This window comes from Erythrolamprus reginae, chromosome 2 (assembly GCF_031021105.1).
Source record: "Erythrolamprus reginae isolate rEryReg1 chromosome 2, rEryReg1.hap1, whole genome shotgun sequence".
NCBI lineage: Eukaryota > Metazoa > Chordata > Lepidosauria > Squamata > Dipsadidae > Erythrolamprus > Erythrolamprus reginae.
Window position 1 is genome coordinate 9,011,249 of NC_091951.1, and position 27,216 is coordinate 9,038,464.

The window sequence follows — 27,216 nt, forward strand, 5'->3', positions numbered from 1 at the left end:
AAGCAATGTTTTCCAACCTTGGCAACTTGAAGATATTTGGACTTCAACTCCCAGAATTCCCCAGCCAGCGAATGCTGGCTGGGGAATTCTGGGAGTTGAAGTCCAGATGTCTTCAAGTTGTCAAAGTTGGGAAAGACTGCGTCTAAAGGTCGGAGTGCGCCGCCCACTGGGGAGTCCCCGTTTGCCTCTTCCCCTGCCCTCCCCCATCCTGGATGTGATGGGCAGCGAACTCCATTGCTTCTTCGCCCCTGGCAATCAGAGAAACGAGACAGAGAATGGGGATTGGGCCCAGGCATGGGAGGAGGGAAGCGATTGCAGAGCAGTACATAGAAACATACAAGATTGACGGCACAAAAAGACCTCGTGGTCCATCTAGTCTGACCTTATACTATTTCCTGTATTTTATCTTACAATGGATATATGTTTATCCCAGGCATGTTTAAATTCAGTTCCAACCACGTCTGCTGGAAGTTTGTTCCAAGCATCTACTACTCTTTCAATAAAATAATATTTTCTGACGTTGCTTTTGATCTTTTCCCCAACTAACTTCAGATTGTGTCCCCTTGTTCTTGTATTCACTTTCCTATTAAAAACACTTCCCTCCTGAACCTTATTTAACCCTTTGACATACTATTTCAAAGTTTCAATCATGTCCCCCCTTTTCCTTCTGTCCTCCAGACCAGTGTTTCCCAACCTTGGCAACTTGAAAGATATCTTTGCTTTTTGTTATTATGTTATTATTCTCTTCCTTACTAGTATCTAGTACGAGTCCGCGGAGAGGGGCGGCATACAAATCTAAATAATAAATAAATAAATAAATAAAATCTATCTCTTCATACTTATTTTATTATTTCAATTTCTATGCCTCTCTCCTCCAGAGACATTACTATAACCAAATTACTTGTATCTTTCAATTATATTGTCTTTATTTATTTCCTACTGTAGTAAGATTGGATAGCTTATTAGTAACCTTGACTATCATTAAATGTTGTATCTTTTTATTCTTGAAGAATGCATTTTATTTTCCTTATGTACACTGAGAACAGATACAAATTCCTTGTGTGTCTAATCACATTTGGTCAATAAAGAATTCCAGTGTTAACAACTGCAATGATTTACATAACAACTATAGTAAGAAATATAAAATGGGACAAAAATTGAGTGATCAAATTTCTCACTTCACAACATTTTTGTGAGTTGAGGACAACCTGTGTTTGAAGTGTTGATGGGGTGTGTATGAGAACAATATGATTTTGGGATACATTCAACAATTGTGCAGGCCAAAATGTCTTTCTCCAAGAGAATAAAACTATAACAGGAAACAACAATTACTTAATCTGCTTTCTTTTTGACATTATCCCCAAGAAATGCAATCAAAAGCCCGCTTAATGCTTCATATGAGAGTCCCATTAACTATTCCATTTTGAAGGGGAAGAAAATGTCTATGCTATGAAATATTTAACTATTTAAAAGGCCTGAGCTAGAAAGATGTAATTCCTCCATTTAAAAGTATATGAAGTTCCCAAGAAAAACTGTGAGTACACAGTACAGGTAGTCCTCCCCTTACTACAGTTATTTTAGTGACCGTTCGAAGTTTCAATGGCACTGAAAAAAAGTAACTTACGACCCTTTTACACACTTATGACAGTTACAGAATCCCCATGGTCAGGTGATCAAAATCCAGACACCTGGGAACTCAATCGCATTTATAAACACTGTAGTGTCCCGGGCTCATGTGATCCCCTTTTGTGATTTTCCGACAAGCAATGTGAATGAGAAAACCAGATTTAACAACTGTGTTGCTAATTTAACAACTGTGGTGATTCGCTTAAGAATCATAGCAAGAAAGGTCACAAAATGGAAAACAATTCACTTACGAACCATACCACTTAACGACAAAAGTTTTGGACTCCCTTGTGGACGTAGGTTCAGGATTACCTGTACAAGATATTTCTCCTATAGTAAAACAGCTTCAAGCCTAACAGAGCCTGCCTCAAGTTTGCAGAGAGGGTTCCTGGCATATTCCCCATTTCCTTCTAAAAAATTGCTCTTCCAAAGTGGTTGAAAGAAGGAAAGAGATCCTTTTGGACCCCAAGTTACTTCTGGTTTTCTTTACTTTTCCTACTCCAGGAGTGTTACCAGATGTGCCCATGCCTCCAATTGATCACACTGAAGACAAGGCTGTAAGAAAAAACTTTATTGTGTAGAAAAAAATAACACAAGGAAACGTCCCTGAAAGCCTTTGCACCCCACCAACATCCACTGGAGGGCTTTACCCAGCATTCAACATACTCAAACTCAACCCAGATAAGACGGAGTGGCTGTGGGTTCTGCCTCCCAAAGACAATCCCATCTGTCCGTCCATAACCCTGGGGAGGGGGAATTATTGACCCCCTCAGAGAGGGTCCGCAACTTGGGCATGCTCCTCGATCCACAGCTCACATTAGAGAACCATCTTTCAGCTGTGGCGAGGGGGACGTTTTCCCAAGTTTGCCTGGTGCACCAGTTGCGGCCCTATCTGGACCGGGACTCACTGCTCACAGTCACTCATGCCCTCATCACCTCGAGATTCGACTACTGTAATGCTCTCTACACTTTGAAAAGTGTTCGGAAACTTCAGATCGTGCAGAATGCAGCTGTGAGAGCAATCATGGGCTTTCCTAAGTATGCCCATGTTACACCAACACTCCGCAGTCTGCATTGGTTGCAGATCAATTTCCGGTCACAATTCAAAGTGTTGGTTTTGACCTATAAAGCCCTTCATGGCATTGTACCAGAATATCTCCGGGACTGCCTTCTGCCGCACGAATCCCAGCGACCGATTAGGTCCCACTGAGTTGGCCTTCTCCGGGTCCCGTCGACTAAACAATGTCGTTTGGCGGGACCCAGGGGAAGAGCCTTCTCTGTGGCGGCCCCGACCCTCTGGAACCAGCTCCCCCTGGAGATTAGAACTGCCCCCACCCTCCTTGCCTTTCGTAAACTCCTTAAAACCCACCTCTGCCATCAGGCATGGGGGAACTGAGATAACCTCCCCAGGCCTATACTGTTTATGTATGGTATGTTGTGTGCATGTTTTTTTTAATTATGGGTTTTTAGTTTTAATTATTAGATTTGTATTATATATTGTTTTCTGTTACTGTTGTGAGCTGACCCGAGTCTATGGAGAGAGGCGGCATACAAATTTAATAAATAAATGTCCCCTTCTCCCTATCTCCTCCTCCCATCTGTCTCTTCCTCTCTGTATCTCTCTCACCCTCTATCTCACCCTTACTCCTATCGCCTGAGGCTGTTAGCACCACCATCAGACAAAAGGGGAAGATTGCTTGTTGGAGTTACAGTAGATTCTCAATTATCTGTCCTTTGGTCATCTGACATTCTGGATCATCTGATGTCGTCGCGGCTTGGGGGCATGGCTGTAGGCATTTCCACACACCCCAGACATGCCCCCAAATATGGCAGGCGCGATGGGGAAGCAGTCCCAAAGGACTGACTTCTCTCTGCAAAGCCTAATTGGGGGGAAAGAGGCGGGAAAGTGGAAATGGTGGGAGGGGGGAGGGCCACTTCTCACCCCTCCTCCGTACACAGCTCCTCTGCAGGCACTGGCTGCCCAGTCAGGAGGAATGTGCTACATAATCCTCCTACCGCCCCGTTCCCAGGCACGTCAACCTGGCACCCCAGTGCCACCTTCCTGGCAGAAGGGTGATGCTAAGAGGAGCCAGGGCGGGGGAGGTTCAGGCTGCTGCAGTGTCCAGGCGGGTGGGTGGGTGGTGAGCGAGCTGGGAGGAGCGAAGTGGAGGGCAGCGCACTTCCCCAGGCAGGAAATGTTCATGCCGGCGGGAGTAGCAGTGGCTTGGGACAAGCGGAGGAGGGAAGGAAAGAGCGTGCGAGGGGCAGACAGAATACCCATAGGCTTTTAGTAGTTCTCTTGCCTTGATTTTGAGTCAGGTCAAGGCCACATAGAGTCTGGATCAGGGGTCCCAAACTCAATTTACCTGGGGTCCGCTGGAGGTAGAGTCTGGGTGAGGCTGGGCCGCATCAGGTTTTCCCCAAGAAAAGCTCTTACAAAAACATTCCAATGTTATCAAATGTCTTTACTTTTTCATCTTATTTTGTGTTTAAAAATAAAAACAAATTAACAAATTTATAAGAAAAAAGTAAATAAATCAGTCATAAACAAACAAATGAAATATTATTATTAGAAACATAGAAGACTGACGGCTGAAAAAGACCTCATGATTCATCTAGTCTGCCTGTATACTATTTTCTGTATTTTATCTTAGGATAAAATTATTCAGAATCAAATGTCTGTATTAACAGTTCTTTAACATTTAACTTTCTGAACATGTTTTTAACATGGCTTCTTCTGCCTACTTCTTGCTGCTAGAGATCCGGCACCGCTTACTCTCGCATAGCCGAGCCACATTTGGCTTAAGGGAGGAAGCAGTTGAGACCCTCAGTAGGGCTCGAAGATGCTCCTCAGTAAGTCTGGACCTGTACTTGGACTTATTGAAGTTCAAGGTAGAGGAGAGCTTTTCGCACAAGTATGTGCTCCCAAAAAGACATAGGGTCCGCTTGAACATTTGGGAAAGCTCAGGGAAGCTGGGGGCCAATTTTCTCAAAAATTTCCCAAGCTTGTCTGCTTTCCCACTCATCTCCCTGAACTTGGCTTTGAGTTTGGAGTTGCACTGCAGGTCAATGAGCTCCATTTGAAGCACAGGAGGGGCATCTTGCACATCGAAGGAGAAGGGGTCCGCAAAAATTTGAAATGTGGCTCTGTGCGTCTTGAAGTCTGCAAATCTGTCATCAAATTCCTCCTGCAGCTTCAAAATGGCATCCACATACTCCTCACCACTGAATGGTGTGCCTGCATCCATGAGTTCCTTGCATGCTGGGAAATGGCAAAGGTTTGCCTGAGAAAGCTGGGATTTCCATAACATAAGTTTTGTATGGAATGCTCTCATGTTATCATAGGCAGCACTGACAAGTTGCCCCTGGCGTTGTAACTTCTTGTTCAGTACGTTAAGCTCATGTGTGATATCAACAAAGAAAGCTAAGTCCATAAGCCATTTGGGATCACTTAGCAGAGGAACAGCAACCCCATCTTTCTCCATGAAGGCTTTCACGTCCGCTCTCAAGTCAAAAAATCTCTTCAATGTGTGTCCCCTGATGAGCCAACGTACCTCGGTGAAGTAGAGCGCATCCCCATATTCTGACTCCATTTCCTCTAAAAAACCACAAAGCCTTCTGTGCTTTAAGCCCCTGGATTTGATTTCGTCGATGCATTTCACAACGAAAGACATCACATGGTCAAACTTCATGCATTTGCTGCAAAGTTCCTCCTGATGGATAATACAGTGCAGAGCAATGGCCTCCTCCTCCACACCTTCCTCTTCCAGTTTTTTTTGAACAAGGGCCACCAGTCCATTTTCCCTCTCTGTCATTGATGGCGCTCCATCCGTTGTTATTCCAACAAACCTCGTCCAAGGCAAACCGGCATTCTCAATAGCATCGCACAGCTGGTGAAATATCTCCCGAGCGGTGGCCTGGCCATGCATTGCAATCACAGTGAGCAACTCCTCTAGGACTTCAAAATTGTCATCAACACCCCGGACATAGATTGCGAGCTGGGCAGTGTTGGCGATGTCTGTGGTCATATCGAGAGCGACCGAGTATACACGGAAACGTTTTGCTTTCTCACACAGTTGATCGTAAATGTCACTTGACAGGTCCGAAATGCGCTCTGCTACGGTGTTGGCAGAAAGGCTGATGTTGCTAAACTGACCATTCTTTTCTGGAAAGACAATACTTGCAGCCCGCAATATGCAGTTTTTTACAAATTCGCCTTCTTTGAATGGCTTTCCTGCTTTAGCAATCATCTCACTAACCACATAGCTCGCTTCGACTGCGGCATCGTTCTCTTTGGTTGCTTTCTTAAAGAAATCTTGTTGCCTTAGTAGATATGTTTTAAGATTAGCAACCTGGTTTGCTCTCTCATCTCCCTGGTATTTTGCATACTCCTCAGCATGTCTAGTTGTGTAATGACGTTTCAAATTGTATTCTTTGTGCACTGCAACTTTCTCTGTGCAAATAAGACACGTAGGGATGCCCTTGTGCTCAACAAAGAAATATGGCACTTCCCACTTTGCCTGAAATTGTCTGTGGTCACCACCAACCTTTCTCTTCACTGCAGGCTTTGAAAAAGACATGTTTGGGGCTGTGTCCCGGGGAGTAGCAATTTCCGCGGCCACATCTGCTTCTGAGCCCGGGGTGATGGCACAAGTTCGCAATAACCCTGTAAAAAAGGCATATCTTGAAATTACATGACTGTGTCTCATTTGAGGGGTTCTTTCTAAGGGGTGTGTGTGGTTTTTTTTTGGTAGTTTAGTTTTTGCTGGGCGAAATGACTTACACTTGTACTCCTCCGGGTCCTTTTAGACCCGGAGTAACAAAAAGGTTGGCTTTAGTCTTTGGAGAGGGGCGGCATACAAATTTAATAAATTATTATTATTATTATAGAAACATAGAAGACTGATGGCAGAAAAAGACTTCATGATCCATCTAGTCTGCCCTTATACCATTTTCTGTATTTTATGTTAGGATGGATCTATGTTTATCCCAGGCATGTTTAAATTCAGTTACTGTGGATTTACCAACCTCGTCTGCTGGAAGTTTGTTCCAAGGATCTACTACTTTCAATAAAGTAATATTTTCTCATGTTGCTTTTGATCTTTCCCCCAACTAACTTCTTCTTCTTCTTCTTCTTCTTCTTCTTCTTCTTCTTCTTCTTCTTCTTCTTCTTCTTCTTCTTCTTCTTCTTCTTCTTATTATTATTATTATTATTATTATTATTATTAACCTACTGGGCATGTTTTTTGAATACTTTTTTCACTAGTATACTTATCTGAACATTTCTGAACACAAAGAAATGAAAAACGAAATGAAAAAATTAATGCTTATTTGTTTATTTTTCTCAGAAAAGTCTCCCCCCAGCTGTGTGCAATTTTTCAATTGGTAGATTAGCCTGCAAAATCAGAATTTTGAGCAAAATAAACAAATAAGCATTCATTTTTTTCATTTCATTTTTCATTTTATTGTGTTCAGAAATGTTCAAATTAGTATACTAGTGACAAAATGTTCAAATTAGTATACTAGTGACAAAACCTTTCATCCATATTTTCAGTTTACTGTAAAATCTTGTAAAACCCTTCTGTTTCTAGTGGTCAGGCTGTCCTTTGGGAGCAGCTAAACTATTTTATTTATTTATTTATTTATTTAATTTGTATGCTGCCCCTCTCTGTAGACTCGGGGCTTTGATCGTTATAGCAGTCTTTTTGGCATCAGCCAGATAAGAAAGGAATTTTTTCCAAAATTTGGTCACCACAAGCCTTTGAGGAGTGCATTTGTAAAGCACAGATATTTTGCTTTTAAAAACAAAGACATTGGATTTGGGAACACAGTAGATTGGGACCTCCAAATTTGGACGCCGCCCAGAATTCACAAGGTGTTGACGGGCCCTAAAAGTCTAATAAATTAAGTTACACCAACACTCCGCAGCCTGCATTGGTTGCAGATCAGTTTCTGGTCACAATTCAAAGTGTTGGTTATGACCTATAAAGCCCTTCATGGCACCGGAGCAGATTATCTCAGGGACCGCCTTCTGCTGCACGAATCCCAGCGACCAATTAGGTCCCACAGAGTGGGTCTTCTCTGGGTCCCATCAACCAAACAATGCCGCTTGGCGGGACCTAGGGCAAGAGCCTTCTCTGCTGCGGCCCCAGCCCTCTGGAACCAACATCCCCCCAGAGATTAGAATTGCCCCCACCCTCCTTGCCTTTCGTAATCTACTTAAAACCCACCTCTGCCGCCAGGCATGGGGGAATTGAGATACTCTTTCCCCTAGGCCTCTACAATTTTATGCATGGTATATGTGTATGTATGTTTGGTTTTTATAATAATGGGTTTTTAATTGTTTTTAGTATTGGATTATTATTGTATGCTGTCTTGTTATTGCTGTTAGCCGCCCCGAGTCTTCGGAGAGGGGTGGCATACAAATCAAATCAAATCAAATCAAATCAAATCAAATAAATAAATAAATGTTGGGAGGAGAGATGTGCCGAAAAAGAAAAGTCGAAGAAGCGGGTGGGCAGGTCGGCAGGAGAGAAAAGTGGAAGAAGAAAAACTGAAGAAGCGGGCGGGCAGGTGGGGAGGAAAGCCAGAGCCACAGGCCTCACCTGCTGCCAGGGGGCGCCGGCGGTAGCAGCAACCTGCAGAGGAAAAAGGGAAGCGGTATTTGTGATTCAGGAGGAACCACAGCATGCTTTCTGCCCCAAAAACCTGCCGTGCGCAAGTGCCCTTGAGTCGGCAATTAGATTTATTAGATTTGTATGCCACCCCCTCTCCGGAGACTCGGAGCGGCTATTGCCGATCTGGGGTTGTCCCCAACCCCTGGTCACCTCGGGCTGCACTAACATTATTTAGGCGGGGGCCACAAACTATTGTCCTGCGGGCCGCAGGTTTGATACCCCTGGTCTGGATTATTCAACATTTTTGGCCATCCGACTATCAGCCTGCCCGTTTATGTCGGATAATTGAGACTTTAATGTACTTTGCTCCCCCCCCCCACACACACAAACCTTCCATTCCTGCTAGCTTCAACATTCCCCCTCCAAACCTTTTGGATGTATTATTCCACCAGTATGTGCACAAATCAAAGCAACATTCCCAGTAGATTCCACCAAATTAAACTTCCAGGATTTAATTGTTTACTAAGTACATTCATGATTAGTTCCCAGGAAAAAAAGAGTGGAGGGGGGAAAGGAAATAGGCAAGGGTCAAGATGGAGAGTGAAGGCTGCTGCTCCCCTATGGAATGAAGGGAAACAGCCCTTCCCCAGTGGGCCGACCTCTAGGATGGCACAGGATGCCATAATTGCCACATCAAAGTGAAGCAGTGGAGAATATTTTCTCAGTGAGATGACCTTGATTGAATTGAGATCGCTCCTTTTATTGTACAGTGTTCCCTCGATTTTTGCAGGTTCGAACTTCGTGAAAAGTCTATACCACGGTTTTTCAAAAATATTAATTAAAAAAAATACTTCGCTGCTTTCCCCTATATTACGGTTTTTCCCGCCTGATGACGTCATATGTCATCGCTAAACTTTTGTCCGCCTTTACTAAATATTTTTAAATAAACTTTAATAGATAAACATGGTGAGTAATAATCTAAATGGTTGCTAAGGGAATGGGAAATTGTAATTTAGGGGTTTAAAATGTTAAGGGAAGGCTTGCGATACTGTCCATAGCCAAAAATAGTGTATTTACTTCCGCATCTCTACTTTGCGGAAATTCGACTTTCACGGGTGGTCTCGGAACGCATCCCCCGCAAAAGTCGAGGGAACACTGTATTTCACTTTTCCTGACATGTGGTACAGAATAACCAATCCGCAAATGCTGTATATCAAGTTAATTATTTTCCACGTGATCATGGATTTTGCAGCTTGCTCCCTTTCTATAGAGGAGGAATAAGGTTTTTCTCAGCACCCATTAGGCTAAAACATCACCCTGCAGTAATATTTTATCCCAGTGTTCAGTGCCTAAGAACCTATGATTACAACAATGGAAGTCAATTCTAACCAAACAAAGCCAGACTTTCAGCCCAAGGGACACGAACTGGGTAACCATGACTTAAATTTCCACTTCAATTCCAAGGTTGATCCTATGTGGCACTATTTCCCAGAGATTCAGACTTTTGCAGCACAAGGAGGTGTTCAAAACCCTCACCAACTGACCCCCTTGCTGCGGGTTGTCTTTCCCACTTGGTGACTTTTAAAGTACCCCCCGGAAGGGTAAGGAAAGTTGGCTCTTTTATGATTTGTGAACTTCAACTCCCAGAATTCCTGAGCTAGCAGGATTGGCTGAGGAATTATGGGAGTTGAAGTCCACAAGTCATTAAAAACCCCCAATTTTTCCCACCCTTGCTGGCACGGAATGCAATGAAGTGCTTTATTCCTGCTTGGGGGAAAAAAAATCCTGCCCAGATTCGTACGAAAGGCCCACAAGATGTCTTGCTAAGCTCTCACCTCGCTTGCCCGGGACTCTGCTCTCATTGGAGGAAGCTGCAAGACTCACACTTCACCTGAAAATCTCTGATTTCACCAAGCACTTCCTAAGCGGGGCGTGAAAATACCACATGCGTGCCTGCACATGGAAGAGCAACACTCTAGGGGCCAAAGAGCCACATGCGGCTGGCGAGCTGTGATTTTCCGATCCCTGCCCAGGTCTAGGACTGTTTGCCTCCTCTTCCTGGCCACAGCTGTTTAGTCTCCAGGCTTTCGCTTTGGACAATTGGGCGCTGCCTTTTCTCCCTTGCTGAAAGGCCCCTAGCTCTTTGGCCCAGCCTTCTGTCACAGCCCCTCCTGTCACAAGCACACCATTCACCCCGGACTTTAGGCTGCACGGGACACTTTGCCGCCAGCCAATCAGAGCAGTGCTCACATCTGAAAGCTAATTTGGAAACGAAAAAGGAACTGGAATACTGTGTTCAGTTCTGGAGACCTCACCTACAAAAAAATATTGACAAAATTGAACGGGTCCAAAAACGGGCTTATATACTGTATATAGCTTAAAAGACTTACTGAAGATTTAGAAAGTCATAAATAACATTTTTTCCTTTTGGCGGAGGTGTAATAGTTAAAGGAATTATATAATACCACTCTTGAAATTTGAGAGAGGAGATACTCTGGAAAGATTTAAGAGGATGAAAGAGGACGTAGAAAGGGGGGAGGAGGAGAGAGAGGTAGAGAAGGAGTGATGAAAGAAAGAGGGTAGTCTGAGAGAGAGTGATGGAAAAAATAGACTGGGGGCAGCAAAGGAAGAAGGGAAGGGAATTATGACTCTAAAGTGTGCAATAGGGTTGATATTCCTGGAGGCATCTGCAATATGGTAAATGATTTAACTTTACTAGATAAATGGTCAAAGCAATGGAAACTGCAGTTTAATATTTCCAAATGTAAAATAATGCACTTGGGGAAAAGGAATCCTCAATCTGAGTATTGTATTGGCAGTTCTGTGTTAGCAAATACTTCGAAAGAAAAGGATTTAGGGGTAGTGATTTCTGACAGTCTCAAAATGGGTGAACAGTGCAGTCAGGCGGTAGGGAAAGCAAGTAGGATGCTTGGCTGCATAGCTAGAGGTATAACAAACAGGAAGAGGGAGATTATGATCCCGCTATATAGAATGCTGGTGAGACCACATTTGGAATACTGTGTTCAGTTCTGGAGACCTCACCTACAAAAAGATATTGACAAAATTGAACGGGTCCAAAGACGGGCTACAAGAATGGTGGAAGGTCTTAAGCATAAAACGTATCAGGAAAGACTTAATGAACTCAATCTGTATAGTCTGGAGGACAGAAGGAAAAGGGGGGACATGATCGAAACATTTAAATATATTAAAGGATTAAATAAGGTCCAGGAGGGAAGTGTTTTTAATAGGATAGTGAACACAAGAACAAGGGGACACAATCTGAAGTTAGTTGGGGGAAAAGATCAAAGGCAACATGAGAAAATATTATTTTACTGAAAGAGTAGATCCTTGGAACAAACTTCCAGCAGACGTGGTAGATAAATCCACATTAACTGAATTTAAACATGCCTGGGATAAATATATATCCATCCTAAGATAAAATACAGAAAATAGTATAAGGGCAGACTAGATGGACCATGAGGTCTTTTTCTGCCGTCAGACTTCTATGTTTCTAATTACAGTATACCAGTCTGCAAACCTGAGAGGGGAGATGCTCTGGAAAGGTTTAAGAGGGTGGAAGTAGAAAGGAAGAGAAGGAGAGGTAGAGGAGGAGTGAAGGTGTAAGTAGGTAGGAGGAGTTGATGAAAGATAGAGCGGAGTTCGAGAGAGAGAGAAAGATAGAAAAAAATAGACAAAAGTGAATTTTTGATTAAATGATAAGAAAAATGTTTTTGTATACAAATTCTGTAATATTTGGATAATATATGAATTTGTGTATGGTGAAGAAAACAAAAAATTCCAAAAAAAGAAAAAGAAAAAAAGAAAGCTAATTTGGGAATGAAAAGCTCCCTCTCTGTGTGTGTCGTGCGTGAATGGGAGGGGGAAGCAGATCCATGAAAATCCCACCCACTTCTCTTTCCTTCCACGAAGAGTGAGAGAGGACAGTGGGAGATTCATCCCTTAGAGCAGTGATGGTGAATAGTGATGGGCGAACCCAACGGTGTTCGGGTTCGGCAAGTTCGGATGAACTTCACACAAAGTTCGGCCGAACCCGAATGGTCCATGTCACCCAAGCTCCGCCTCCGGAATCCCATCGTTTTTAAACGGATTTTTTATTTTTATTTTTACAAAAAAGGACGCCGCAGCGGCGCCGCAAGCAAAGGGAGGTCCTTCCACGTAAATATATATATATATTTATTTTTACGTGAAAAGACCTCCCTTTGCTTGCAGTGCTGCTGCGGCGTCCTTTTTTGTAAAAATATATATATTTTAACATGAAAAAACCTCCCTTTGAAGGAGCTGGGGAATCCCACGAAGAGATTCCGGGGGCGGAGCTTTGACGTCACGTATACCGGCAGGTTGCTAAGGATGCCAAGGTGATCCCTTCCTGGATTCCATGGAATCCAGGAAGTGATCACCTTGGCGTCCTTAGCAACCTGCCGGTATACGTGACGTCAAAGCTCCGTCCCCGGAATCTCTTCGTGGGATTCCCCAGCTCCTTTGGTGCCTCCCTCCCAGCCGACAGCTCCCCGGTGTTCGCCTTCCTCCGCCGCCACCAGCGCCCGGCTCCTCCTCCTCTTCTCAGCAGAGGACAGCCAGGCGGTGGCTTTCGCGGTGTTCAGCACGAACGCCGAACCGAAGCACAATTTTTTTAAAAAAATTCGGCTTCAGGTCCGGCATGCCGAACATCACAAAATTCGGTATGGACCTGAATTGTGCAGGTTTGGTTCGCCTAACACTAATGGTGAACCTATGGCACGGCTGCCACAGGTGGCACGTGGAGCCATATCTGCTGGCATGCAAGTTGTTGCCCTAGCTCAGCTCCAACGTGCATGTGTGTGCTAGCCAGCTGATTTTTGCCTCACAGAGGCTCTCGGAGGGTATTTTTGGCCTTCCTGAGAGCCTCCGGGGGAATGGGGGAGGGCATTTCTACCTTTCCCCGGCTCCAGGGAAGCCTTTGGAGCCTGGGGAGGGTGAAGCACAAGCTTACTGGATCCCCAGAACATGGGGAACAGGCCGTTTCCGACCTGCAAAGGACCTCTGGGGAGTGGGGGAAGCTATTTTCGCCCTCCCCAGGCATTGAATTATTATTATTATTATTATTATTATTATTATTATTATTATTATTATTTGTATGCCACCCCTCTTCGTAGACAATTATGGCCGTGGGCACTTGCACATGGGCAATACCATGCAAGCACGCTCTTTTGGCACTCAAGGAAAAAAAGGTTCGCCATCACTGCCTTAGAGGTTCACACTATGTTAAACATATACCAGAAACAAGGTCACTTAAAACCAGCCTTTATTAATCTATTTGGTAACTGTCTGCAATGGCCCGCAAATAATCAATATGGTTCCGGTTGCCATATTCACTGACAATCTTGGCAATCCTTTGGTCTGCTTTGTAGTATTTCCTCAGTTTCAACGGAGGGCTTTCTCCCGATAAGAGTTTTTCATAAAACGCATCCCTGCCTCGTTGGACCTTGCGCAGGCCGTCCATAAATTTCCAAATGGTTGGGTGGCACAGCCCCAACTGAGCTCTAAGCCTCCGGTGAGCTGCTTCCGATTGATTGTTCGTACAATCCTCTGCCATCTGTGTCCTGTTGAAAACATTCCACACGGCTGCTGGGAACAAAGGCGTCTGCCTTCCAGGATGCCGCCTTGTAGGACGACCGACGTAGGTATCCTCAAACCAGTGCAGGAGATGGAGCAGCGGTTCCGGAAGATAACTTTCCAGAGCAGAAATATAGTCATCCAAATCTGGGACAGACACGAAAGCCAAGGCCAGGACCATTTTGGCCCGCACAGCAAACTCAGGATCTGTATTGTAGTCATGTGCCATTCCATCTCTAATCAAACGCTCCCTTATATTTTCTGCTAGATGAAAAAGGGACCCTTTCACAGCTACCTCGGGAAAGCATTTCCTAATGGCAGGAATAGCCGCCAGTTCAAAGTCACAATGAATGTTCCGTAGCTCATTGTGAGGTATCAGGTTCTTAACAAAGTCAAAAAGCCTTTCATATGTAGCCGTCTGTTTATTTGGCAGAAGTGCATATAAGACCGGATGCACTTCTTCGTACTTCTTGGCTAATATGACATACACCTGTGAAAATAATTTTGGAGCTCTGGCAAAAGTCCCATCCACGAACCAGGTGTCGGATGACTGCAAGATGTTCAGCCAAGTCCTTCTTCCAAATACTAGGATCCTCATTGGTCCCTCTCCAAAATCGCCTAGCAAGAAAGGCTCTTGCAACCCTGGAATTGGTGAATATGTCTTGTACTCCTCAGATAAAATGAAGTTATCAAGGCTTAGTGGGTCTGCGGGTTCTACCTTTATTTTGTTCCTTTTTCTTTGAATGGTTTTTCGTAATGCTTGCATTCCCGGCATTGCAGAGTACACCGCGGGGCTCACGTTGGCAAGGCATGTATGGATGACCTCGGAAGGGCCCTCCATTGTCTCCTCTGCCCGTTGTTTCATACCGCTCAATAAATGGGCAACGGCAACACGTTGGGCAGAGGCAGGGTGAGAATGGTCATGGATTCTTTTTATTACTTTTCCAAGCCTTGTGTGAATTCTGGCATGGCACCTATCATGCTGCTCACAGCGCCAAAAGGTAAGGCAAGAATCGACCACGCTCTTCTTATCAAATACGTACAGGTAGCCTTCCGAGGCAAACTTCTCTCTTCCTCTCTTGCTTCTTATAGTCAAATCTGTCTTGCAGGCTGGCAGGCTGGCAGGAGCAGTAGCAGGAGAACAAATGCTTGTCCTCGGTGAATGCGACGGAGCTGTTGGGAGGAAAATGACTGCGGATGAGATGAGGATTCTTTCATCTGGGAAACAATGCTTTATAAACAGAATAGTAAAACACAGCTGCAGCAAAGAAGTCATTTAATGACAAGAAACCAAGAGGAGCGACAATCAGCAACGTTTCTTGGATAGCGAGGCTGACTGCCTTCCAAATGCGAGGTTATCTTTATCTTTATCTAGATTTGTATGCCGCCCATCTCCGCAGACTCGGGGCGGCTCACAACAAAGTGGAAACAACAGTTTATAACAAATCTAAATTTCTACTAAAAACATTTAAAAAACCCCATTTTCTAAACACGCATACATACACACATACCATTCATAAATTGTATATGCCCGGGGGAGCTGTCTCAGTTTCCCCATGCCTGATGACACAGGTGGGTCTTAAGAAGTTTACGAAAGGCAAGGAGAGTAGGGGCAGTTCTAATCTCTGGGGGGAGTTGGTTCCAGAGGGCCGGGGCCGCCACAGAGAAGGCTCTTCCCCTGGGGCCCGCCAACCGACATTGTTTAGTTGACAGGACCTGGAGAAGGCCCACTCTGTGGGACCTAATTGGTCGCTGGGATTCGTTATATACAGTGTTACCTTGTCTTACGAACTTACTTGGTTCTGGGAGGAGGTTTGTAAGATGAAAAGTTCGTAAGACGAAACAATTTTCCCATAGGAAACAATGGAAAACCGATTAATGCGTGCAAGCCCCCCCCCAAAAAATAGCAAAAATGGGCGCTCTGCTGGGTGCCGCCGCCCGGCTGTCACCTTCTGAAATAGCTGGGCGCTTCTCGGTGTTCTCCTGAACCTGAAAAGTTTGGCAAAAGTTCAGGAGAATGCCAAGAAGTACCACCGCCTGGCTGTCACCTCCTTCCCGGCCGGTCGGGAGGCTCAAACGGAGGTGGGGAATCCCAATAGGGAATTCCAGGGGCGGAGCTTTGACGTCACGGAGACGTCCTTCCTGGTCGGCCAAAACGGGGACTCCAGGAAGGACGTCTCCGTGATGTCAAAGCTCCGCCCCTGGAATTCCTTATTGGGATTCCCCACCTCCGTTTGAGCCTCCTGACTGACCGAAAGCTCCACGGCTCTTCTGAGAAGGTGGCAGCCGGGCAGCGGTGCTTCCCGGCGTTCTCCCGAACTTGAACCTTTGCCGAACTTCCGGGTTCAGCGTTTGGGAGAATGCCGAGAAGTACCCCGGCTGTTTCAGAAGGTGACAGCTGGGCAGCGGCGCCCAACGGAGCGTCCGGTGGCTGGGCATCCCGGCAGCGGCGGGTTCGTAAGGCGAAAAAAGTTCGTAAGAAGAGGCAAAAAATTTCCGAAACCCAGGTTTGTATCTCGAAAAGTTTGTATGATGAGGGGTTCGTATCACGAGGTACTACTGTATACAGTGATCACTCGATTATCGCGAGGGTTCCGTTCCAAGACCCCTCGCGATAATTGATTTTTCGCGATATAGCGGTGCAGAAGTAAAAACACCATCTGCGCATGCACGCCCTTTTTTCCATGGCCGCGCATGCGCAGATGGTGGAGCGACGACAGTTCGGAGGCTGGCAATGGTTGTTTTTCATGCCGGCCACCCCCCCCAGCGCCTCCGGGCTCCTCGCCGCTACCCCCCGCCCGCCCGATTCGCCCCTCTCACCGGCTTTCTTGGGGCACGAGTCCTCCTTCAGCAGCGCTTGTGGCAACGGCTTCTCGGCTTTTTCCTTCCCTCCCTCCCTCCTTCCTTCCATCCCTCCCTCCTTCCCTTCTCTCCCTCCCTCCTTCCTTCCTTTCGTAAAAAGCACTTAAAACAATGACAGAATAAAAACCCCCAGCCCTCACCTGTGTTTGAATTTCAATCACTCAGTCATTCATTCATTCTTCTGTATGCCACTCAGTCCCAACACTTTCAACCCACAAATTACCATTTCCCATCCCCTTAATGTACTGTACTGTACCTCTACCTGTACCTGTACTGTACACATTGAATAACACACTTAGTCATCCTGATAGAAACAATAACAATATTTATTTACATTTTTACATTTTTTGGGGGGGGGGTTAGCATAACTAGGATAAATCGGGATCTTCTTCTATCACCATGTCTACAATGGACGCTGCAGGTGATGGTGTGACAGACCTCGTGGTTTTTGTGACAAACATAGTTATGGGCAGTTGTTGGCACATTTTCTTTTTCTTGGCTAACATGGCTCTGTATGGTGCAAAGGTGTTGTCAAGGGAGGCCTTAAATTGTATAGAGCGAGTCATGTTGGGATCCCAAAGTTCCACCATGCGTTGTACATTTGCAGCAGCTCTGTTCAGTTCTGCAAGCCGCTCAAGCGTTAGGCCAACATCTTCTTCTTCCTCAGCTTCTTCAGCTTCCTCTTCCTCAGCTTCTTCACTCGCTGACCTGGTCAGCTCCTCCAGATCTCTGTCTGTCAGCGGTAGGCTATGCTCATCAAGCAAACCATTGACTTCCTCTGGTGTCATGTCAACGAAGCCTTCTCCACCCAGTGCCTGTGCCAGCTTCACAGAGTTCTGGACTGCAGCATCTTGAATTTCTTCGGGAGCAAATCCCCTGTAATCATGCACCACTTCTGGCCACAATTTCCTCCAGCAGGCATTCATTGTCTGTGACTTCATATCCATTAAGGCATTCTGAATGTTCTTCAGACAAGATGCAATTGTGTACTGACGCCAGTAGGCCTTCAATGTGAAGTTTTCATCAGCATCCATTGCTTCCACGATGCTTCCAAGAGAATTGCGCGTGTACAGTGCCTTAAATGCGCGGATAACACCTTGATCCATCGGCTGGATAAGCGATGTGGTGTTTGGTGGCAAGAATTCGACTTGCACCCCATCATGTTCATGTGCCAGGTCATCATGGCCTCCAGCATTGTCCATTAGGAGAAGCACTTTGAAATTGAGTCCTTTGGCAGCCAAATAATCCTTCACCTGTGGGATGAAGCACTGATGAAACCAGTCCCGCGTGAGGGGTTTTGTAATCCATGCTTTAGGATTATGCATCCAGTACACTGGCAATGCATTCTTATTTCTGTTCTTGAGGGCTCTTGGATTTCGTGACTTATAAATTAGCCCTGGCTTCATCAAAAAGCCTGCTGCATTCCCACACATGATCAAAGTCACCCGATCTTTCATGGCCTTAAAGCCAGGGGTTTTGGCTTCATCTTGCATCAAGAAAGTCCGTGAAGGCATCCTCTTCCAGAACAGGCCTGTTTCGTCCATGTTGAACACCTGTTCTGGAAGGTAGCCCCCTTCTGCAATTAGGTCTTTAAACGTGCGCTGGACAAAGTCGGCTGCACCTGTATCTGCTGAGGCAGCTTCTCCATGCAATGACACACTCTTCAGGCCATAGCGCCGTTGAAATCTGTCAAACCACCCTTTGCTTGCTGTGAATGTGGCTGGGGCTGAAGAAGCGGAAGATGTTGATGGCTGGGGGTCTTCAGAGTCACCAGCACCTTCATCTACAGAGAATGACAGGAAAGGGAGAGAGAAGTGACTTGAATGAAAGCATACAGTCCTTCCTTCCTTCCCTCCTTCCCTCCATCCCTCCCTTCTTCCATCCCTCCCTCCTTCCATCCCTCCCTCCTTCCATCCCTCCCTCCATCTTTCCTTAAAAAACACTTAAATAATGACAGAATAAAAAACCCCAGCCCTCACCTGGGTTTCCCTCATCTGCATCGCCTCCTTCTGTGTCTGCAAGACGGTTGTACAGTTGCTGCGCCTTGGTTCGTATAGTGTTCGTATCCAAAGCAATGCTCTTTTTGCGGCAGTCTTGTACCCACACGGACAAAGCAGCTTCCATCTTCATATGGTGTTTGTTTCTAGGCGTCACCATTCTTTTTGCAGCCTTGTTGAATGTTATCAGAGAAGTTTGCCTTATCTTCTTTTCGGCTTTCCGAATGTATCGCACAGTCGATTCGTTGATCCCATAATGCCGACCAACATCTACATTAGAACGTCCCGCTTTCAGCATGTCCAAAAGTTCAATCTTCTCCCTAATTGTCAGCATCTTCCTGCTCTTTTTAGCATCGCCGCCTCCACTCCGCATGCAACGTTTAGGAGCCATCTTCCAAGAAATGTTCACAAGTTCCAACAGCTCCAACAGTTCTAAAAGTTCCAAAAGTTTCAAAGCAAAGCACGCTGAGCAAACAACACTGATTGGCCGAGATTTCTGTCCATCAGCATTGTCGGGCGAAATGTTTGCAATGACAACGCTGATTGGCTGAAATTTTGCTGTATCACCGTTGCCGAGCAAACTTATTGCAACGGCAAAGCTGATTGGCCGAGATTTCGGTCAACCAGCAATGGTAGACGTCAGTTTGGTGATGACGCGTGACATCATCGGGCGTCAACCGCGCACGTATTTTTAATTTATTATTTTTTGAAAAATCGCGATATAGCGTTTCGCGAAGATCGAGATCGCGAAAATCGAGGGATCACTGTATACTCTTTCTGAGCCTTTCATCTTACCATATGCTTTTGATAATTTGGTGATTTTAATTACATATTTATTGATGATCTTGTTTCTGGTATGTGTTTAACATAGTGTGTACCTCTAAGGCAATGTTTCCTAACCTTGGCAACTTGAAGATATTTGGACTTCAACTCCCAGAATTCCCCAGCCTCATTACCTCGAGGTTCGACTACTGTATTACTCTCTACATGGGGCTACCTTTGAAGAGTGTTTGGAAACTTCAGATTGTGCAGAATGCAGCTGCGCGAGCAATCATGGGCTTCCCTAGGTACGCCCATGTTTCACCAACACTCCGCAGTCTGCATTGGTTGCCGATCAGTTTCCGGTCACAATTCAAAGTGTTGGTTATGACCTATAAAGCCCTTCATGGCATTTGACCAGAATATCTACAAGACCGCCTTCTGCTGCACAAATCCCAGTGACCAGTTAGGTCCCACAGAGTTGGCCTTCTCTGGGTCCTGTCGACTAAACAATGTTGTTTGGCGGGACCCAGGGGAAGAGCCTTCTCTGTGGCGGCCCCAACCCTCTGGAACCAGCTCCCCCTGGAGATTAGGATTGCCCCCACCCTCCTTGCCTTTCGTAAGCTCCTTAAGAACCACCTCTGTTGTCAGGGATGGGGGAATAGAGACATCTTCCCCAGGCCTATATAATTTATGTATGGTATGTTGTGTGTATGTTTTTTAAATTATGGGTTTTTAGCTCTTTGAAATATTAGATTTGTATTTTACATTGTTCTTTGTCATTGCTGTGAGCTGCTGAGTCTACGGAGAGGGGCGGCATACAATTTAATAAATAAATAAATAAGTTGCCACGGTTGGGAAACACTGCTCTAAGGCAGTGGTTCTCAACCTTTCTAATGCCGCCATCCCTTAATACAGTTCCTCATCTTGTGGTGACCGCCAACTATAAGTTTAGCACCAATCCTTCCAACAGATCTTTAAGCTGATTGGCAAGGTCAGAAGGACAGCCTTCTGTAAATGCCCGATTGGTTGGATTGTAAAAATATGTTCCGAGATGCCAGAATAGAAGCTTTAGTTACTAACACCATTGGAAATTTGTCTTTTCCCATGGTCTTAGATGACCCCTGGGAAATGGTCGTTTGACCCCCAAAGGGGTCCTGACCCCAAGGTTGGGAACCACTGCTCTAAGGGATGAATCACTTTCCTCTCTCGCTCTTCCTGGAATGAGGGAGAAGGGGGTGGGATTTTTGTGGATCTTCTCCCCCCCTCCCACTCACGCATCAGTGAAAGAGAGAGAAAGAGAGAGAGAGAGAGAGAGAGAGAGAGAGAGAGAGAGAGAGAGAGAGAGAGAGAGAGACCCTCTTTCATTTCCAAATTAGCTTTTGGATGTGAGCACCACTCTGATGACAGGAGCAAATATATAGTTGGTTCCGGGAGAAGTAGCCTAGCCCAATCCAGCTGGTCGTTTTCCCCTCTCTTCCTTTTTCAGTGCTACTTCCTTCTCTGGATTAATTTCTCCTCTCCTATCATGAGCTGTTCGTTCAGCCTCTCCCCACCTCTTCCTCTCCCACCCTGCCACATCAAGCCCAGCAACGTCTTTTCAGGTGGGAGTAATTAGGAGCATTGTTTTGGAGAAAGTTTAGCTATTATTCTAAAATTGTTTAAGCTCATCCTTCCTTTGGGCAACCGCGCCTTATTTATTTTTATTTTATTTATTTATTTTGTCCAATACACAATGAAGGTAATAGGGGACACCTTCGAGGAAATAGAATTAGAGAAAGAATAGAAGAGAGAGTATAGGATAAAATAATCAATGAGAGAATAGAAGAAAGATATAGGGATAGAAGAGAAGATATATGGCATATAAGAGAGACAATAGGGCAGGGGTCGGAAGGCACTGTAGTGCACTTCTGCACGCCCCTTACTGACCTCTTAAGAATCTGGAGAGGTTAACCATGGACAGTCTAAGGGTAAAATGTTGGGGGTTAGGGGCTGATACTATGGAGTCCGGTAATGAGTTCCACGCTTCAACAACTCTATTACTAAAGTCTCAGAGTCTTCGGAGAGGGGCGGCATACAAATCTAATAAATTATTATTATTAATTATAAATTATTATTATTAAAGTCGTATTTTTTACAGTCAAGTTTGGAGCGGTTAATATTGAGCTTGAATCTGTTATGTGCTCTTGTGTTGTTGTGGTTGAACTCTTCTTTTCCATCTCTCTCTCTCGCCTCCTACTCACGAACTAGAAAGAAGAGAGAGAGAGACCCCCTTTTGTTCCCAAATTATCTTTCAGATGTGAGCACCACTCTGATTGGCTGGTAGCAAAGTGTCCTGTGTGGCCAAAAGCCCAGGGTGAATGGGGGAGCTGTGATGGGAGGACTGGTCCGAAGAGCTAGGGGCCTTTCAGCGAGGGAGAAAAGGCAGCACCCAATCGCCCAAGGCGAAAGCCTGGAGGCCAAACAGCTGTAGCCAACAGGAGGAGGCAAACAGTCCTATTCTGCTCCTGCCCTAGGTCAAACACAACCCTGATGTGGCCCAAAATGAAATTGAGCTTGATACCCTTGTTCTAAAGGTAACTCGGAGTCCTTGGAGAGGGGCGGGCGGCATAAAAGTCCAATCCATCCATCCATCAATCAATCAATCAATCAACCAATCAACAAACAGAACTTTCTTTTTTGCTTGAACATGTTTTTGCTTCTCCTCCAAGAAGCTTCTTCAGTTCTGACTCTTTCTGACCAGGCGTGCAAATCCTAGTGATAAACCCCGTCTTAAGTGTAAACATTACAGTGTTCCCTCGATTTCTGCGGGGGATGCGTTCCGAGACTGCCCGCGTAAGTTGAATTTCCGCGAAGTAGAGATGCGGAAGTAAATACAGTGATACCTCAAGATACGAACCCCTCGTCTTACGAACAACTCGTGATACGAACCCGGGGATTCAGAAAAATTTTGCCTCTTCTTATGAACTTTTTTCGAGTTATGAACCGGCGTTCGGAGACTGCTGGGAAGCCGCGCGGCTGTTTTAAAAGGTAACAGCCAGGCGGCGGGGCTTCCCAGAAGCCTCCCGAACGCCGGTTCGTAACTCGAACAAAGTTCGTAAGAAGAGGCAAAATTTTGCTGAACCCCGGGTTCGGTTTGGGAAGCCCCCCAGGCCGGCTGCGACCTTTTAAAACACCCGCGCCGCTTCGCAGCTGTCTCCCGAAGCCGAACGCGGAAGTTCGGCTTTAGCGTTCGGCTTCAGGAGACAGCTGCGAAGCGGCGCGGGTGTTTTAAAAGGTCGCAGCCGGCCTGGGGGGCTTGCCAGCACTCCCCCGAACCCCGAACCCGGGTTCGGGGTGGTGGTGGCAAGCCCCCCAGGCCGGCTGCGACCTTTTAAAACACCCGCGCCGCTTCGCAGCTGTCTCCCGAAGCCGAACGCAGAAGTTCGGCTTTAGCGTTCGGCTTCAGGAGACAGCTGCAAAGCGGCGCGGGTGTTACCTTCCCTCCCAGGCAAAAAGATGCCGGGGAGAGGGGCACGCCTTCCGCCTGGGAAGTCCGGCCCCATCATCCCAGAATGCCGGCATCTTTTTGCCTGGGAGGGAAGGTGAAATGCCGCTCGTGGCAACTGCTAGAGCCGCCGGCATTTCACCTTCCCTCCCAGGCAAAAAGAAGCCGCGCTGCTGCTCCAGTCGCCCGGTCCTCTCCTGCCTCCCGCGCCGATGTTCCCCACTGCGTCGGGGGCCGCCAGCCCCGAATCGGACGCACCCTCGCCGCTACCGCTGCCGCCGCGCCCACTGCCCGCCCCATTCTCACTGGAGGTCTAGCCGGAGCCGGGTCCGCTCGGCCGCGCCTCCTCGCCCGCCGCCGGCCCGATCCTGCGCCTCCTGCTTCCCCCCCCAGCCAAAAATACAAAGGCGGTCTGCCGCTCCCGCGGAGCAATGGGAAGCTGAAGCCGGCGGCGGTTTCAGCCTCCCTTTGCTCCACGCTGCTCCGCCCTGCCTGTCTTTGTGTTTTTGGCTGGGGAGGGGAGCAGGAGGACCTTCCTGACTCCCTCCCCCCAGCATTTCACCCAGGACAACAGGCAGGGCGAAGCAGCGTGGGGCAAAGGGAGGCTCAAGCCTCCTTTGGTGGTGGCGGCCGGCTTCCCGGTTTCTGAGTTTTGGGCTTGCACGCATTAATTGCTTTTCCATTGATTCCTATGGAAAACAATGTTTCATCTTATGAACTTTTCACCTTACGAACCTCCTCCCGGCACCAATTAAGTTCATATCTTGAGGTACCACTGTACACTATTTTTGGCTATGAACAGTATCACAAGCCGTCCCTTAACACTTTAAACCCCTAAATTACAATTTCCCATACCCCTAGCAACCATTTAGATTACTACTCAACATGTTTATTTATTAAAGTTTATTTAAAAAAATATTTATTAAAGGTGGATGAAAGTTTGGCGATGACATATGACCTCATCGTGTGGGAAAAAATGTGGTATAGGGGAAAAACCGCAAAGTATTTTTTAATTAATATTTTGGAAAAACCGTGGTATAGACTTTTCACAAAGTTCGAACCTGTGAAAATCGAGGGAACACTGTATAGATTAAAACAAACAAACAAATGGAAGCAACCTCTAAAAAGTTCTCTAGAAAGTGGCTAGGATTGAAAACTTCATGAAGAATATATGGAGGTTTTAGGCTATTATATCAGACTAATTAGGAGTGTAAAGAAAGACACTCTTATCTACTGCATACATCAAACAAATTAGCCTTTTATCTGAACTGCTCACCTCCACTACCTTTTCAAACCAGGGGGAAATATCTGTCAGGGAATTGATCAGTCGGTATCCAAATGAAGTCAGAGAAGTTTGCTGACACAAACTTTATATAAATGAATGTATTTTACTGGCCAATTAGGTCCCACAGAGTTGGCCTTCTCCGGGTCTGTCGACTAAACCAATGTTTTTCAACAAGTGTGCCGCGAGACACGGTCAGGTGTGCCGTGAAGAAGGAAGCTCAGGTTTCAGTCTCACAACTTTTTGCTGAGAGAAAGAAAGCGAGAGAGAAAGCAAGCAAGAGATAGAGAGAGAAAGAAAGCAAGCAAGAGAGAGAGCAAGAGGGAGAGTGTGTGAGAGAGAAAGCAAGAGAGAGAAAGAAAACAAGAGAGAGAGAAAGAAAGCAAGAGAGAGAGAAAGAGAGAAAATGAGAGGAAGGGAAGGAGAGAAATGAGCAAAAAAGGGAGGAAAAAAAGAGAAATGAGAAAATGATTGAGACAGAATGAGAGGAAAGAGAGAGAAACAAAAGAAAGAGAAGTGACTCTTGATTTAAAGCATATGATAAAAAGCACCCAAAGAATAAGGGAGAAACCCCCCCCAGCCCTCACCTGTTTTTGGAAATGGTTCAAGAATGTGTATACACACACACACACACACACACACACACTGGGGGGAGGAGACGGGGATGGAAAAAGAGAGGAGAGTGTCTTAGGGTGTCATTTTGTATCATTTTGGTTGGTAGTATGCCCCAGGATTTTGTAAATGTAAAAAATGTGTCGTGGCTCAAAAAAGGTTGAAAATCACTGGACTAAACAATGTCGTCTGGCGGGTCCCAGGGGAAGAGCCTTCTCTGTGGCGGCCCCGACCCTCTGGAACCAGCTCCCCCTGGAGATTAGAACTGCCCCCACTCTCCTTGCCTTTCGTAAACTCCTTAAAACCCACCTCTGCCGTCAGGCATGGGGGAATTGAGACATCTCCCCTGGGCCTATACAATTTATGTATGGTATGTTTGTGTGTATGTCTGCTTTAATAACGGTTTTTTAAAATGTTTTTAAATTATTAGATTTGTCTTGAATTGTTTTATTGTTGTCGTGAGCCGCCCTGAGTCTACGGGGAGGGGTGGCATACAAATCTAATAAATAAATAAATATTCTCTCTGTGTGTGTTTTTTACAGTAAATAGCATTTCAAAATTGCTGCCTGCCTTTGCCTCAATCAGATAAAGACTAATGGGACTTCTTTTTGGGATCTGATCGTCAATCCAAAACAGAAGGAGTTTTTGAAATGAAGCCTGTTTCTGTTCCTGGAGCTGATTTAATTGCCTTTTTTATTTTTCATTTACTCTTAAGAATCCTGCGTATGCGGAGAGGGGCGGCATACAAATCTAATAAATAATAATAGTAATAGTAGTAGTAGTAGTAGTAGTAATAATAATAATAATAATAATGAGGCCAGTTCTTCTTCTTCTCCTAAAGTCTTTACCTTCTTCCCCACCTCATGGGCTTTAATTAAAGAATAGAAACTTAGAAACATAGAAGACTGACAGCAGAAAAAGACCTCATGGTCCATCTAGTCTGCCCTTATACTATTTTCTGTATTTTATCTTACAATGGATATATGTTTATCCCAGGAATGTTTCAATTCAGTTACTGTGGATTTACCAACCACATCTGCTGGAAGTTTGTTCCAAGGATCTACTACTCTTTCAGTAAAATAATATTTTCTCATGTTGCTTTTGATCTTTTCCCCAATATATTTTAAAGTCCAAATTGACATTTTTCCTTTGTTTCTTACCTTCATCTTGAGCCAAGATAGAATTTGGTTGCTTCTCTTGGGAAGATTCTTCCAGCCTAAGAAAGAGTTGATCGAAAAGTCCAGTATCTTGTCCTGTAGAGAGAGAGAGAGGGAGACTGGGTCAGAGGTGTTTCATAAGATCAATGTTATGGTGAGTGGAGGCAGTACTGTAGTGCAGGAATGTGTTTTCCTTCTCTGTGGACCATTTCTTTCTCTTGACAAAAGCACAGCAATGGTCACTGTTAGCAGCCGTTTAGTGCACAATATTTGAAAGTCTTTTATTTACAGCAGTGTATTAAACTTTGGTTTATATATTTATTGATTTTATTTATTGGATTTGTATGCCGCCCCTCTCCGGAGACTCGGGGCGGCTAACAGCAACAATAAAGCAGTGTACAATAGTAGTCTGATGTTAGAAACAATTAAAAACCCATTAATATAAAAAAACCAAACATACATACATACATACCATGTATAGAATTGTAAAGGCCTAGGGGGAAGGGTCTCAATTCCCCCATGCCTGATGGCAGAGGTGGGTTTTAAGCAGCTTACGAAAGGCAAGGAGGGTGGGGGCAATTCTAATCTTTGGGGGGAGTTGGTTCCAGAGGGCTGGGGCCGCCACAGAGAAGGCTCTTCCCCTGGGTCCCGCCAAGCGACATTCTTTAGTTGACGGGACCCAGAGAAGATCCACTCTGTGGGACCTAACTGGTTGCTGGGATTCGTGTAGCAGAAGGCGGTCCCTGAGATAATCTGGTCCGGTGCCACGAAGGGCTTTATAGGTCATAACCAACACTTTGAATTGTGATCGGAAACTGATCGGCAACCAATGCAGACTGCGGATATTCCATCTTTGATCTTAACATGCTCCACATGGTTATTTTTCCCCCTTCATACACAGCATGTGTGGGAAGAAGAGATCGCTGCTTAATAACGATCCCTTGTTCCGGTTCCGTGATCTCAACCCAGGGTGGTGGTGACGAGTGTAATTCTGGCCGTGGGCTCAGGCTGCTGCTACTCAATGCCAGATCGGTGGTAAATAAAGCTCTCCTCTTCTGGTATTTGATCCTGGATGGAGGCCGACCTGGCATGTGTGACTGAAACCTGGCTGGGCCCAGAGGGAGGAGTTCCTCTCTCTGAAATTTGCCCAGCCGGGTTTCAGGTATGGCATCAGCCTCGACCCCAGGGAAAGGGGGGGGGGAGG

The 27,216-nt window shown here is 45.6% G+C and overlaps 1 protein-coding gene across 4 annotated transcripts in view; it reads right to left on the reverse strand.

Annotated features, from left to right (window-relative positions):
* Positions 1 to 4,076: 4,076 nt before the first annotated feature.
* The window catches only part of LOC139159661 (tigger transposable element-derived protein 1-like), a 32,769-nt gene continuing 9,629 nt past the window's right edge, over positions 4,077 to 27,216 (reverse strand). Inside the window, exons 5-7 of one of the 4 annotated variants that reach the window (XM_070736978.1) lie at positions 26,016 to 26,108; positions 8,232 to 8,264; positions 4,077 to 6,292 (exon numbers count right to left, since the gene is read on the reverse strand). In XM_070736978.1, coding sequence (XP_070593079.1) covers positions 4,368 to 6,292; positions 8,232 to 8,264; positions 26,016 to 26,108 — 2,051 coding nt within the window. In that variant the 3' untranslated portion in view covers positions 4,077 to 4,367. Of the gene's footprint in view, positions 6,293 to 8,231; positions 8,265 to 13,530; positions 15,030 to 17,025; positions 18,502 to 18,697; positions 19,148 to 26,015; positions 26,109 to 27,216 lie in introns of those variants that run through there. The other 3 variants (XM_070736980.1, XM_070736979.1, XM_070736981.1) reach the window with 3 other exon arrangements.